We start from the raw sequence: 15187 nt of genomic DNA on the forward strand, positions 1-15187 counted from the left end.
CACTTTTAAGGACCCCCCCAAATCTTGCACAAAATCCTGTCTGCCTTGCCATTAAATTTTAAATGCAGCAAAAGTTGTTTTTCCACTGTAAATAGAATTCTGTGTAATTCTAGAGCTGGGTTTTCAATATTGTTTGCAAACAGTATTTTTGTATTACTAAATCAATATCCAGTGAAAAGTTTAAAAAGGCAAAGTACCTTCCATGGTTGAAATTCTAATGGCCTTTTTAGTTTATGAATAATGGACTGAATTAGCAAACACACAAGAATAATAAGAATAATAATTTTATTATTCGTACCCTGCCCATCAGAGTGGGTTGCCTCAGCCACTCTAGGTGGCTTCCAACAAATATAAAAGCAAAACAAAACATCGAACATCAAAAACTTCCCTATACAGGGCTGCCTTCAGATGTCTTTTAAAAGTTGCATAGTTATTTAGCTCCTAGACATCTGTTGGGAGGGTGTTCCACAGGGTGGGTGCCACTACTGAGAAGGTCCTCTGCCTAGTTCCCAGTAACCTAACTTCTTGCAGTTATGTAACATTTAATTGAAACTTGCATAATATAGCTTATATGGCAAGTTTATGCTGCATTCTATGATGTCTAGAATTCATGAAAACATCCAAATTGGTTTAAGGTGATGCACAACATTATATTTGTTAGTCATTAAAGAAATTTAAATTTTGCAGCTATTGCAGACATCTGTTCAATATACAAAAAGTGTTTTTCAGCACACAGAATTTTGCATCTTTACCATTTTTATTATCCTACTCTTACATGGTCTACCACTAGGTAGTGACTAGGACCACACCTGTGCAGCATCAATGTTCCCAAATAATTCATCAGACATCACCTCTTAAAATTTATTTAGATTTCTAACTGCATATTGAGTGTTTTACCATATTGAATATTCTTAATTTTTGACAGGGAACTTTACTGTTTCAGCAGTCATTTACACAATAATAAAAGCACACTTTATCTGTGAAGGTAGCACAGATTCGTGTTTGAATTTGTACAAAATAAAGTTATCAAGTCAAGCTGTACAGTTACCTTTTTGAAACTTAAGAGAGAAAATATCCATTATTAAACTTTGTACATTAAACTGGGCATTCTTATAGAACAAAAGGAATGTTACAACAAAGCAGTCTTCATGTAATTTAAAATGCAAAGGCTTTGGTTGAAAAGAGTCTGTAAATGCACCCAAATTTCTTCAAGCTGGGGTGACAGTCTGGATAGTTCTGCCAGCAGATCTGGTTCTGATGAAAGGATTTTTAAGTGCAACTGAAATGGAAGCATAAAATGAATTACATAAATACATGAATCAAATTTGATGGAACTCATTTCTTAAATTTCTTGATTAGTGTGTTAAACCACCACATCACTTTTTTATTAGTTAATAAAAGTTGGGAAATATCCACCATAACACGATGCCAATGTTTCACAAACTGATCAAAGTTTTTAAAAAAAATTCCTTCCAGTAGCACCTTAAAGGTAAAGGTACCCCTGACCATTAGATCCAGTCATGACCGACTCTGGGATTGTGGCGCTCATCTTGCTTTATTGGCCAGCTTCCGGGTCATGTGGCCAGCATGACTAAGCCGCTTCTGGTGTACCAGACCAGCGCACGGAAATGCTCCCGCCGGAGCAGTACCTATTTATCTACTTGCACTTTGACGTGCTTTCGAACTGCTAGGTTGGCAGGAGCAGGGACCGAGCAACAGGAGCTCACCCCATCGCGGGGATTCGAACCGCCAACCTTCTGATTGGCAAGTCCTAGGCTCTGTGGTTTAACCCACAGCGCCACCCACGTCCCTAAGTAGCACCTTAGAGACCAACTAAGTTTGTTATTAGTATGAGCTTTCATGTGCATGAATACTTCTTCAGACGAAAGCTCATACCATGCACACGGAAGCTCACACCAATAACAAACTTAGTTGGTCTCTAAGGTGCTACTGGAAGGAATTTTGTTTGTTTGTTTCGACTACGGCAGACCAACACGGCTACCTACCTGTGATCAAAGTAAGTAACTCATATTAGTAACTCCCCTCAGATGAGCACTGTAAGGCCAAGCAGTGCTACCACACAGCAATAATGTAAGTTTCAGTAGGGGGAAATGCTATTGCAAAAAGGAACGGATGCTGCCAGTCATTCTTTATTCAGTGCCAAGTGTGTCTCCCCGCCCCCCCCCAGCTCATTCAAACTGGGGGCTTCTACGGTAAGCAAACTGTGCTGCACAGAATGCCACTAGCAATTGTATCAAATGATGCATTTACCTTCAGAAACAACGCAAGGTATGCCTGAGCCAGTTCAAAGTCGCATTTCGTAGCCAGCATGGCCTCAATCATTCTTAGGAAGCTTTGCATCACCCTAACAGAGCCACCGCCATCGGGGGACAAGCCTCTCAGTTCCGCCTCTGTGTTAGATGGCCCCATGTCCTTCAGAATACGGAGTGGAGATTTATCTGTCAAAACAGGAAGAATCTGGCTACAAGTTCTAGAAAGTGTTACAGAAATGGGGTGGGGGGGTATGTGTGTGTGTGTGTATCTATATATCTATATCATCTCTATATCTATCTATCTGTGTTTTAAACAGTTATCTTATACCCTGCACCATTCAACAATTTGGTCATAATCCAAATCGTTCATTTTATGCAATTAAGAGAACAGCACAAGCTGGTGGAATTTTATTTGACCCTTTTTTGTGGGAAAAAGAAGACCTTGAAACCTTGCCTCTTTGGTAGCGGGAGGCTCTAGCTGTGCATATGAGCCTTTCCACTTATCGTACTTTTCCGTGTCTAAGACTAGGATTGTTTCCTGAAAAATTGCGTTAAAAATCGGGGTTCGTCTTATACACAGATATTGCATAGCGGTGACGTGGGATTGGTTGCTGCCACGAGTTGGAGATTGTCAGTGGCTATTTGGCGTGTTATTGGTGTCTGCGGCAAGGGCTGGGATTGATTGGCTGTTGCTACACAATATGGAAAAACAATGGAGAAACTAGCCAGTTAAACATCTGGCTAGTTCAGATGACCACCTTGAGCTACGTTAAGAGTTTTGAGAACTTAAAGAAGGAAAGTCACTTGATCCAGGGACAGCCCACATATATATATTGGCCTATTCCGACCTCTTTTTCTTAATGGTGACTGCTCCTGCTCAGGCTGCACAGAATAAAAAGCAACTGGGTTCCGGAAATCCATTCCGATTGTGCAGATAAAAAAATATATCTGTTACAATTCTACAGGATGGGGTATTAGTATTTGAAAACAGTCCAGATCCAATGATCTCAAGATGGTGGAGACAGCCCAGGCATTTTCTCTTGGTGGTCAAAAGTCAAGTGCAAAATGAGCCTGGGACCAAGCTGATTTCAAACACTGGTCAGAACAGTAGTAGTGGAGTAGTTCCAAATTGATCACTGACCAAAGAATCTTGGTTTGCAAACTGCCCTAAATAAAAAAGTTTTATGAATTTATTCTCTGCCATGTCATAGTAACCTAGGTTTTCCTTCCTATCTGGCTTTGATTAACCCTTTAAAACCAGAGCACTTTACACATTCCAGTTCCCTGCTATTGCTTGCCTGCATTTTTTATAAAAGGCCTTCAGCTAACCTTTCGTCAGGGCAGAAGTTCTGACATAAACAATGTCAGATCTATACAATGGAATTCTGATATGCCCTAAAGGAATTTCCTAAAGGACCGAATGCTTCAAAAAGTCAAATTATTGTGAAATTGGCTCTGGGGTATGCTAGGTGTGTATTGTTTTGAAAGAAGGACTTCTGTAACTAGCTTGACTCTTACCACAATTAACAGGTCAACTCTTTCCCAAGGCATCCCAGGAACCGATGATTTAATAAGGATCAAAAGCATAGTAGCAGCACCATCACAACTTAATGGGAGTAATGGGGATTAAGAGGACACGAGACATTTAACCTTTTCCTAATGTGTAATACTGAGTTCAACTATTGGGAGAATTTGTAAAGCTGATGTCCCCTTAGGGGAATGCTCTTTTAAAGAAGCTAAAGTGTTCTGCACACACTGTACCGTACTGAAACTGCATCCCCCAACAAGCCAAGATAAGGTATCCTTTCTCCCAATATCTATTTTGAAGACACGTTATTCCAGCCTTAAGAAGCCCAATTCACTACCACTACAATATATGGAGAAAAAGGAAATAAAGTACACCTTCTCCCTCCACCTTGTCAGGATGCAAATTTATTCATTTCATAGTATAACTTACAGTCACTGTTTATCAGAGCTTCTTCAAGCTTCAGGTAGAACTCAGATTTTTGTGCCAGCACTCCAAGGTTTACTACTTTTGACTGAAATATTAAAAAAGGTTGTCAATTGAATTGCATGAAAGACAACTTTTACAAATATATGTAGATGAAATTTTAAATGTAACACCCTTACGAGAATTAAAATGGGGGATTTTGAATGTTGAATTAATTTAGTTCTGTACTCTAGCTTACAATGCCATATTGAAGAATGGCACAATTAGGAGGAATCTCACCCAGTAAGATGAATATCCTTACACAGGCACTTCTCCTTTGAAGACATGCATGTGTACATGCATGCACATGGGAAAACATGCATCACATAAAAACAATGGAAGAAAGGGCATCTGGAGAAATCAAAACAAGGATTTCTACGAGGACTCTTCAGAAAGCTAAAGATAGATGAGGACTAGAGGTTAATCTATGTAATATTTAACAATGTATTTAGGATTAAATCTCAGTGAGAAAGCGGTCTTAGATATGACAGAACAGCAAGTTCTTTCTATATATGATGAAGCTGCCCAATATTTAAGTACCAGTTTCAAGTATTAGATTGCAGATAATTATCTACATCATCACTTTAATACCCAGTAATTCTGCAGTTGAGGTGCCAAAACTCTGTGCTTTTATCAAAGATGTTGTAAGTGGGAATAGAGAATCGAAGGGGGGGGGGAAATGTTATAAAATACAGTAGGACCAAGATCAGTTACTGCAATTCACCAGTGATTTAGCACCCATTACATAAGAAATTACTTCCAAGAGGCAGTCATAAATCCAGAGAGAGAGAGAGAGAGAGAGAGAGAGAGAGAGAGAAGTACTACATGCAGATCTTTTGTATCATCAGCTTTCTCTTTACCTGTTGTCCACCATTTTCATGTTCAATGGAAGCATATTGTGGTATGAGGCCAGGAATTGTGGGGATGAAGAACGGTGCAGATTTTGGGGCTTTTGGTGGCTCTTTGGGTTTGTTCTTTTGCTGTGGATGGGATATTTTATATCATCAGACAATTTCCATATTCACACTGTAACCCTAAGAACACCAAATGTATTAACTTTCTATCTGTGAAAGCGTTAGAATCTCAGCTGGTGTGTTAAATCTAGGTTGACTATGTGTAAAATAGTTCTGATATTTGTATACCCTACAAACAACCTAGATGTTATCCCAAACTATGAAGACATTTTGTCAAGTCTTTGTTGCATTCAACATAACACAACCACGTAATATGTAAAATGAGAGCAACAGGTCCTGGTCAGAAACCTTTTAAAAAATAGCATGAACGTGCTACCTTTATAATATCAAGATTGAGGAGGTTCTTCCATCTAGATTTTGGCAACATAGAAAGGGTCACTAATGCTTCTCCCAGCTGTTCTGGAGAATCGTATTCTATCATTTCATCACTTATTTCTTCTTCTTCTGTGACATCTACATCTTTAAAAATGGTAACAGACAGGGGGGAAAAGTTTAGCAACGTTGGGAAATGTTCGAATGACAGTAGATCCTGAATGACATTCAGATAAACACAGCTGGTTAATTACACAAGCACATTGGGATGATATTAGATTCTGGTAGGCAGCCGTGTTGGTCTGAAATATAGGAAAAAAATTGTCCAGTAGCACCTTAGAGACCAACTAAGTTTGTTCTTGGTATAAGCTTTCGTGTGCATGCACAAAATTGCAGTGTATCTGAAGAAGTGTGCATGCACACGAAAGCTTATACCAAGGTGCTACTGGACAGTTTTTTTATATATATATATATATATATATATATATATATATATATATATGTATATACATGTATGCATATATATATATATATATATATATATATATATATATATGTATATATGTATATACATGTATGCATATATATATATATATATATATATATATATATATATCGATTGGGATGATATAATGATAAATCTGTGAAGTGAAGAAAATAAAACAGAAACAATTCAGATACAGTTGAACATAACAAGATGAACACAGCCGGAGGAGGCACATTCCTGTAGCATAAATGGAAAGCCATGCTTGAAATTCCTCACAATGGATGGTGTCTCCTTGGCTAAGGGTTTCATACCTGCAAGATGTATCTGGTTGTCTAACTAACCTTTCTCCTACCCCCAATCTGTCAAAGTTGGCCTTTCAGATAAGGATCTGGTCTTCTTGTAAGAAAAGGTTGATCACCTCTCTTTAAGAGGCACAAGTTATTCAATTTTACAAGAACTAGAATGCATATGTGGGGGCCGGCAAAGGGTATCTCATCTGATTTAGCTGCTAAATCTTAGCTGTGGGAGCTCCCCCAGTGCTCTGAACGACACAGAATCGGCAGCAACGAAGACATCATTTTCATGCCTCTTTTGAAAGGTATTACTCACAGAACATACAGCTGCCAATCTGCTTCAGGGAATGAATCAAAAGTAGTGCCTACACTTGAATCTGCAGGATAGATAGGAAACTGGATTGTTTCCAGTTTCATTACATATTTTGTTTGTGTCATTTTCTCACCATTACACAAAGTCAGATGATTCAGGAGAAATCATCCAAGTTATCGGAATGCTGACTGCACTATCAGCAACTGGAAGCACTGCCAGACATCTGCATGGACTCTAGACACCAGTGTCTCACCAGTGTCTCGCCTATTGCATGGGAACGCCTCTTGCAGAATGTAGTTTCTGTAGAGTTTTGTACCAAATAAATATCTAAATGTGGCTCATTTTGTCCATATGTTAGAAATATACTTAAAAGCAGGGCCTGGATCGCTGCAAGACTGAAGTGCTGAGTTGACAGATCCTCTGACTAGTGGAAGGGAAGCCCCTTAAGTTTGCGCTCTTAGCATGCTCTTGGATCTGCAGCTGGGCCTGGAAAAGCAGCCTGTGACGGGTTCAAAAATACCCTCTGCTAACATCAGCAGCTGAGGACTGTGCCGTCGTTTTCTTTTATCTGATCTGAAAGCTTACACACATAACTGCTTAAGACTAGATTACTGCAATGCACTCTCAGAGGAGGCTGGCCTTCGTGGCTGTGAGCTGGTACAGCTGGCTAGCTCAGTTGGTTAGAGCGTGGGGCTAACAATGCAAGGTTGCAAGTTCGATCCCTTGGTGGGACAGCTATGTATTCCTGCATTGCGGGGGTTGGACTAGATGATCCTCAGGATCCCATCCAACTCTATGGGTCTCTATGTTCTGCTTATGAGCTTCCCATAAACATCTGGCTGGCCGCTTTGGGAATCTGGGTGCTCAACCAGATAAGCCTTTGGTATGATTCAACAGGGCTGCCTGCCATAGAATGGACACCAAACATACAGTACATCAGTGTTGATGCCAGCTCGCCATCATCTTCCTAACACAATCCCATGCATGGTTTTAATCTAACAGCTGGAACCTTCATGGTTCAGACAATGCCTTTGTTATCATAGTCGACAAGAGTAAATGAGAGCACCACCTTGACTGCATCTCTGCCAAATTCCAAGACAACTTCCTTTCTCTAGACGGTTGCCTATATAGCTGTCAGGGAACTGACATCGGAGTCTGAAGAGGAGGCAGGGCTCCCAAACAATGCCGGAGAAGGGCCAAGCAGGGAGAGAGGGAACTCATCGGCTGGGGAAGGAAATCAGCGTAACACCAGGGATAAAGAGGGCGGATGGGGGAATCGGAGAGGGGGCTCCAGGACTCTTCCCCGGAGACCAGCGGGGAGAGCACAGGTCCTCCGCTACCCACACCCACCCTGCGCAGAAGACTTCCGCGCAGGGAAAGTAGGCGTAGACTTGCCGTCAAAGAACTTCTTTGCTGGAAGAAGTTCAAGAAACTCCCACTGACGGATTCTGCTAGCGACTGAACAGCCACAAAGTGAAGGGCTGTCCAGCCAGGAAAGGTTTAACCAGGCTACCTAGCCAGGAGTGGCGGCAACGTACGCACGAGCAACCCCATATAACCATTACAATAGCCTAACATAAAATATATATACTGCTCTTTCTCTGTGTTGATTTTCAGGTTGTAGGCCTGTCCTATATTCTGTGAAGTGCCAACTGATGGCTATATTATATTCGGGTTGGCCTTTTGACAGTCGAGGCTGAGAAGATGTGGACCAAACAATTTTATAGCACATTTTACTTGGCTATTTTCAACTCGTTTTATGTTATGAATTATTATCTGCCCCATCCTAGTTGATGGAGAAAGATAAGGCATAATGAAGCAGATAATACTTCACAAGTTATTGTGATTTTTTTAAATATTGGATCAGATTGTTGCTGTTAATTTTTGATATGTTTTATCATGTTTTTATGTGTGCTGGAAACCGCCCAGAGTGGCTGGGGCAACCCAACCAGATGGGCAGGGTATAATTTTTTTTAAAAAAAATATATATTATTTATCATGATGCTACTCACTATCTGGAGTGAAAGCTCTTTAGATAAAGAGGTCACCAAACAAATCGCATCATGCACTCTGTGAAATTGGCTCTATGCAGGTTGGAACCCCCCCCCCCCCCAGAACAGAACATATGGGGAGGGCTTGATATACCGACATGCTTGCAAACAGAATGTTAAACATAGCATGTCATTAGATCCAACCCATGGCTTCAAATATATGGTCATTAGCAAGGACAACTGGTTACACACTCTAGGGCAGGGGTGAGGAACCAGTGGTTCTCCAGATGTTGCTGGATGCCAAGTCCCATCAGCCTCTGCAGTTCTGGTGGCTGGTCAAGACTGGTGGGAGTTGTAGTCTAGCAGCATCTAGGAAGCCATAGGATTTTCAAGTTGAACAATATGTCAGAACACAAGGGAGCGTAGAATCTTTCACAAATTCACCTTTGCACTGGCCTAGGAGCAGTATGCAAGCCGTTACTTTGCGATTACACAAACAAGAGATTCAGAAAAAGTACACTAACGGCCAAAAAAACCCTCAACGACTCCCTCCTCTAGTACCTTGAGCTGGACATGTTCCAGGAAGCGTTACTACAGAAGGCTCATAATCCGGTGGAAGCGGACGCAAAGAGACAAGCGAATACAGCGAACGGTTAGACCTGCAAAATCCAAGATGGAAGACATTGTTATTTTGGCTTGGGGGTGGGGGCAGAGGAGAAAGAAAGCACGCCACGTTCTTTGTGGGTCTATCTGCTATAACTATGAGCGATTAATGTAAGCTATAGGACTAAGTTGTTAAGAGTGAGAGATGGCAGACCAGAAAGAGAACATTTTGAAGTTAAATGCACTCCTCATACTGATATTTATGTAGAATATAATGCAAATGTTGGTTAATATAACAGCTTTTTTATGTTGTAAAATATTAATTTATGTATACTGTATTTATTATGTATTTAGCTATTTGGTATGATTACTGTTTTCGATTTAATGTAGTTTAAATTAAAGTTTTTTTGGTTTTTTTAAGAACTAAATTGTTCGCAGTCCTAAGAATATTGACTGGGATCCAAAGAACAACAACTACCCCGATGCCCCTAATAACGTTTTGAGCTTACTTTCTGGACAGCAGAGCCCCACCATGTCATAAGGCAAGCTGGTTTTGAAGATAAATACAATTTCAGAACCGTTTTTTACATAGGATAAAAGATTACAGTTAAAAAGTGGAGGAGGGAAAATCTTACTTGATGTAAAGCAAGTTCAACTGACATAAACAGAACTCGCTTCCAAGCAAACGTGTCTAGAATTTCATTATATGAGGAAAACAGTCCCAGTACACTTAACTGATTGGGAGGCAGGGGCAGTTACAGGGGAATTTTGCAAAGGGCAGAACTTGCACCTTTTACTCAAGTGCCATGGAACAATGCAGCAATAGAAATGGGCAGTCTGATGCCTTATAGTTCTGCTCTAAAAATGGAAATGCTCAGAAGACCACTGGAAGACTTACCACAGGTAAATTCCAAGATCATCTACATGGGAAGAAGCTAAGAAGTCTCCCGTAGGAGACATAGTAATGCTTACTGCTGCTGAATCTAGTAGGAAACAGTCGACAAGGCTGCAAAGAGAAAAACAATTCATCACATAACAGATGATATACAGCTCAGTTACCAGTTATTAAATGCATGAAACCACTACCGGTCATTATATTATTAGTCTTCTTATTCTGCTTTTCAGACAAATGTATAGTCTTCCCAAAGACGTTCACTTCAACGTTTTAAAAAAAGGAGACAGGGCAAGTTCTTGTGTTCAGGATTACAAACCAAAAAAAAGAAGCCATATTAGGGAGCAGGAGTGTGGGGGAAAGGGAGAGATGGGAAATCAATTTGAAAATGTCAGAATAAAGGGGCATTTAAATCTAGCTGGGCCAGGTTTGATCTGATGCTGGTGATCTCGCTTGGACAGAGCTGTGAGGCAACTGATCCAGCAGCCCTTAGAGCTCTGCATGATATCAGGTGCCAGAACATTATTCCCGTCAGTTCTCCAGACAGTTGGAGAAGAGCGTTCAGAGAATTAGATTTAAGAAGCATGGACATCTACAAAAAAATATACAAGGATAAACACATATGGTCTTTTCTAAGTACGACTGGGTTGATGGTCCTACATCATGGTTAACAAAACAAAAATAAAATATAATGGTTAAATTCAAAACCCTGAAAAAATGACTTATAACTTCAAAAAGAAAAAAAAGTTATCCGGTGTTTCTCTTTTCTTTTGCTTTTATACAATGCTTTAGTACATTCCTATTAAAATGGAAGTGCTATCAAACTAAATCAAGAGTTGCATCATCAGACCATATAGTTTCAATGTATGCATAAGGAAATGGAAAAACAAGTACATTATGTACTAATCTGCATATGGACAACTCCTCTGACGTATGAGAACCATTTTGTCATTTCCATTTGACATCCATACTGCTATCTGGAAAAAGTTATGGTAACAAGAAACTCTGAGACTTTTTTGGTGGGGCAATGTTGCAACATTTAAATGTCAGTGCATTCTAAGGTGAATGAGAAGAAACACAAGTTCAAACAAGGCAGCCTGACATAAAAAGTAATGGCTCAGATGGCTAATTACTTCAAAGAAATCTGACAAGTCTAGGTTATGCTCATAGGCAAGATTTCAAAAAGGCAACAACACAGGAAATTTGAAATGGAAATGGGATTTAATACATCCGACAGAGGAAATTAAAAGAATATGAGACATGAGAAATTACACAATCTTGGGGCACCTAAACTGGGATTGCCAAGTAGACAAAAGAAACCATTTTAACGCAAATGCTTCATTCGACTGAAGTCTGTCCTGTTCCAGTAAAAAGGATGGAGACGCATTACAGGTTGTATACAGAAGAACTACAAAAACTAGTCAAAGAGTACTAGCCATTAAATCTAAGCCATTAAAAAAGTCAAAGACTACTAGCCATCATCTAAGCCATTAAAAATTCACTTTCAATTAAAGAAAGGGATTTTAAAAATGAAACATGTATTAGTTAGCATGATTAAAGTCAAGTTCTGCTGAAATGCAGGGGCTGCCCATTCTAACTTTAGTTAGAACCGTTACCACATAACATAAGATGTAATATTCTGTTTAGTCGAGTGGGCTGGGTGCCCCTTCTCCTCCCCGCACTCGGAGTCTACAGTTGATTAGCATCATGATAGAATTTTTCTTCGGAAAGGGGGTACTGTATTACATCTAGGTGCCACTTCCCTACAGCAGATGAAGCACTGGGTTATTTGGGTGGGGAGTCCCCCGCTCACATGACTTCTCTTGCAAACTGCATCAGTCATTGCAAGAACCATTTTCTGTTAAAAATAAAAATTTAAGAAACTCAAGCCCTCATCTACCTATGAAGCAAAGAAGTGCCTCAATATATTGCCAGCTGAGACTGGAAACTGAGTATGACAAGATATCATTCTTGTGTACTTGTGGAAGGCCAATTCAATCCTCAGGCATAAAGGCAATAAAACACAAAGAAATGAAGATATTTGCAAGTAGACCAGTTCATTTCTGTTCTTGCTTATTATGTATTTTGTGTTTTCATTTTCTATTTTTATGTTGTGAACCACCCAGTGATCTTTGGATGAAGGCTGCTATACAAATTTAATACATAGTAAGAATAAGATAGAAAGGTGTGTTTTAAAACTGATTGTGCTCTTTTGTCAGTACACACAAGTAGCAGTTTCTCTGCAATCTCTAAATTTACTTACCACCCAGATGGCAGATCCCAGGTTCTAATGGTGCAGTCCATAGCTGCCGTTATTAGCCAGCGGCCATCAGAACTGAAAGCCTACAAAAAAATATGATTTCTCTTTTGAGTCACAGCTGCACAGATTCCCCTGACAATGTTAGTAGGATATTTGGATGAATGGGTCAAGCGTAAGGAGCTAATATGGAATTTATCACTTGTTGCTAGTACAGTGGTACCTCGGGTTAAGTACTTAATTCATTCCAGAGGTCCGTTCTTAACCTAAAACTGTTCTTAACCTGAAGCACCACTTTAGCTCATGGGGCCTCCTGCTGCTGCCACGCCGCTGGATCACGATTTCTGTTCTCATCCTGAAGCAAAGTTCTTAACCTGAGGTACTATTTCTGGGTTAGTGGAGTGTGTAACCTGAAGCATCTGTAAGCCGAGGTACCACTGTATGCTTGTTGTGTTGCAAAAATGGAATAAAGCCACCAGCAAGAGTGAAAGAAAGCCTGGCAAAAAGCGAGGTTGGCATAAAGAATTACCGGTAATATGGCTGAAATATGGTAAATAAGAGAGAAAACTTGAATATACAGTGGTGCCCCGCTAGACGAATGCCTCGCAAGACGAAAAACCCGCAAGACGAAAGGGTTTTTCGGTTTTTGCGACGCTTCGCTAGACGATTTTCCCTATGGGCTTGCATCGCAAGACGAAAGCCCATAGGGAAATCTCGGGGACCTTTTTTTAAATGCTGGCGGTGGGGAGCAAAGCCTTCCCCCCCCCTCCGGACTTCAGAAGAGGTCCAGGAAGGCCGGCGGGGGCGAAAGGCTTTGCTCCCCACCGCCAGCATTTTAAAAGCGGTCCGGGATAGCAGGGAAGCGCTTCCCGCTATCCCGGACGGCTTTTGAAGGCAGGCAGGGGGGGCAAAGACTTTTGCCCCCCCTGCCTGCCTAACCGGGGGCTTTTAAATCGCCCCGGGACTGTCCGGGGCGATTTAAAAGCCCCCGGACGGCTTTTGAAGCCTCCCCCCCGCCCGGCTTCGGGGCATCATCCCGATGCCGGGCGGTGGGGCAGGAACGCCTCCCCCAGCCACCCGGCTTCGGGGCATCGTCCCGATGCCGGGCGGTGGGGCAGGAACGCCTCCCCCAGCCGCCCGGCATCGGAACGATGTCCCGAAGCCGGGCGGCCGGGCGGGAACGCCTCCCCCAGCCGCCCGGCATCGGGGCATCGTCCCGATGCCGGGCGGTGGGGCAGGAAAGCCTCCCCCAGCCGCCCGGCATCGGAACGATGTCCCGAAGCCGGGCGGCCGGGCGGGAAAGCCTTTGTCCCCCCTGCCTGCCTTCCCAGGGGCTTTTAAATCGCCCCGGACAGCAGAGAAGTCCTCCGCTGTCCCGGGCGATTTTAAAATGCCGCCCGCCAGAAGAGGTCGGGGGAAGGCTTTTTCCATAGGAACGCATTAATTGATTTTCAATGCATTCCTATGGAAAACCGTGCATCGCAAGACGAAAAACTCGCAAGACGAAGAGACTTGCGGAACGAATTAATTTCGTCTTGCGAGGCACCACTGTAAATGGAAGCCCTTAATTGAATTCATGAAGACTAGATACAATATGATACAGTCATACCTCGGGTTACAGACGCTTCAGGTTGTGACAAAACCCGGAAGTACCAGAACGGGTTACTTCTGGGTTTCGGGGGGTGAACATGCGCAGAAGTGCCAAATCGCAACCCGTGCGTGCGCAGACATGGCACTGTGGGTTGCGAACGTGCCTCCCACACGGATCACGTTCACAACCCAAGCGTCCACTGTATTGATTACAACCATTTATCTATGCAGTATATTAATATGTTGTAATTTTTGGATTTATAATATTGGTATTTGTAGCTGTATTATACGCACGCACGCGCGCACACACACACACAAACTCACACACATATATATGGTATTACAGGAACAGGTATTTACTTGATATATCCTTGCAATCATTGTGTTTTATATTTTATAAATTATAATGAATATTTTTAAAAAATAATTGGGATGATACTCTAGCTACACTAGCAGCAAAAAAGCATTTCAAAGTTGAGTTGTTGAAACACTGGATATATTCAAAGCTGAAGAATACTTAGGAAAATGTTTAAGTTAGCACGTCATTTATTACAATTCATATTCCTGTTCTTCTTTCAGAAAGCTCAGTGTCCTCCATGGGACTCCCAGTGGTCTTCCATTCAGGTCCACATGCCCTTAGCTTTACTCTTGCTAAAGGATTAGGTGACCCCAAGTCAACTGACCCACATACAAGAATATGCATTTGTTTCGGCACAAACCTCAAAGATCTAACATGACGATAGGCAACATGGTACCCTGTTGATACTGTGGGCTGCAACTTCCATTCTCCCTAACCATTCGCTATGTTGGCTGGGGATGATGGGAATTACAGTCTACAAAATCTGGAGGTCACTACGTTGCCTGCCCAATGTAGATGAACTCTGGCGGTATGTAACCTCTACACAATTGATAGTAAATAGATACAAACTTACCAGGTCATTTATCTGGCCTTGGTGCCCTGAAAACTTCCTCACGATTTTTCGTGTTTCTATATCCAGGACGCTAATGGTGAAGTCATCCGTAACAATTCCCAGAATGCAACTGGTAAAATCAAGAAGAATATAAAGTAGAATATCAAACACATGTTAAGGAAGAGGCAAAAAAATGTCTTCTTTGTTATTGATATTCTTGGAACACAAACTTCAGGGGAAACCCCCAATAGATGTTTAAGGCTACCCTAAATGTTTTGACAGGGGAAAGGAAAGGCAAAAG

General features: G+C 41.4%; 1 protein-coding gene across 1 annotated transcript in view; it reads right to left on the minus strand.

Moving 5' to 3' along the window:
* Positions 1–268: 268 nt before the first annotated feature.
* Positions 269–15187, minus strand: part of WDR36 (WD repeat domain 36) — a 31955-nt gene continuing 17036 nt past the window's right edge. The window contains exons 15-23 of the mRNA XM_081930492.1: positions 14908–15016; positions 12392–12471; positions 10135–10242; positions 9195–9292; positions 5554–5696; positions 5124–5243; positions 4231–4312; positions 2272–2459; positions 269–1279 (exon numbers count right to left, since the gene is read on the minus strand). Coding sequence (XP_081786618.1) covers positions 1130–1279; positions 2272–2459; positions 4231–4312; positions 5124–5243; positions 5554–5696; positions 9195–9292; positions 10135–10242; positions 12392–12471; positions 14908–15016 — 1078 coding nt within the window. The 3' untranslated portion in view covers positions 269–1129. The remainder of the gene's footprint in view (positions 1280–2271; positions 2460–4230; positions 4313–5123; positions 5244–5553; positions 5697–9194; positions 9293–10134; positions 10243–12391; positions 12472–14907; positions 15017–15187) is intronic.

Source organism: Podarcis melisellensis, assembly GCF_964234715.1.
Source record: "Podarcis melisellensis genome assembly, chromosome: 11".
NCBI classification, from domain to species: Eukaryota; Metazoa; Chordata; class Lepidosauria; order Squamata; family Lacertidae; genus Podarcis; species Podarcis melisellensis.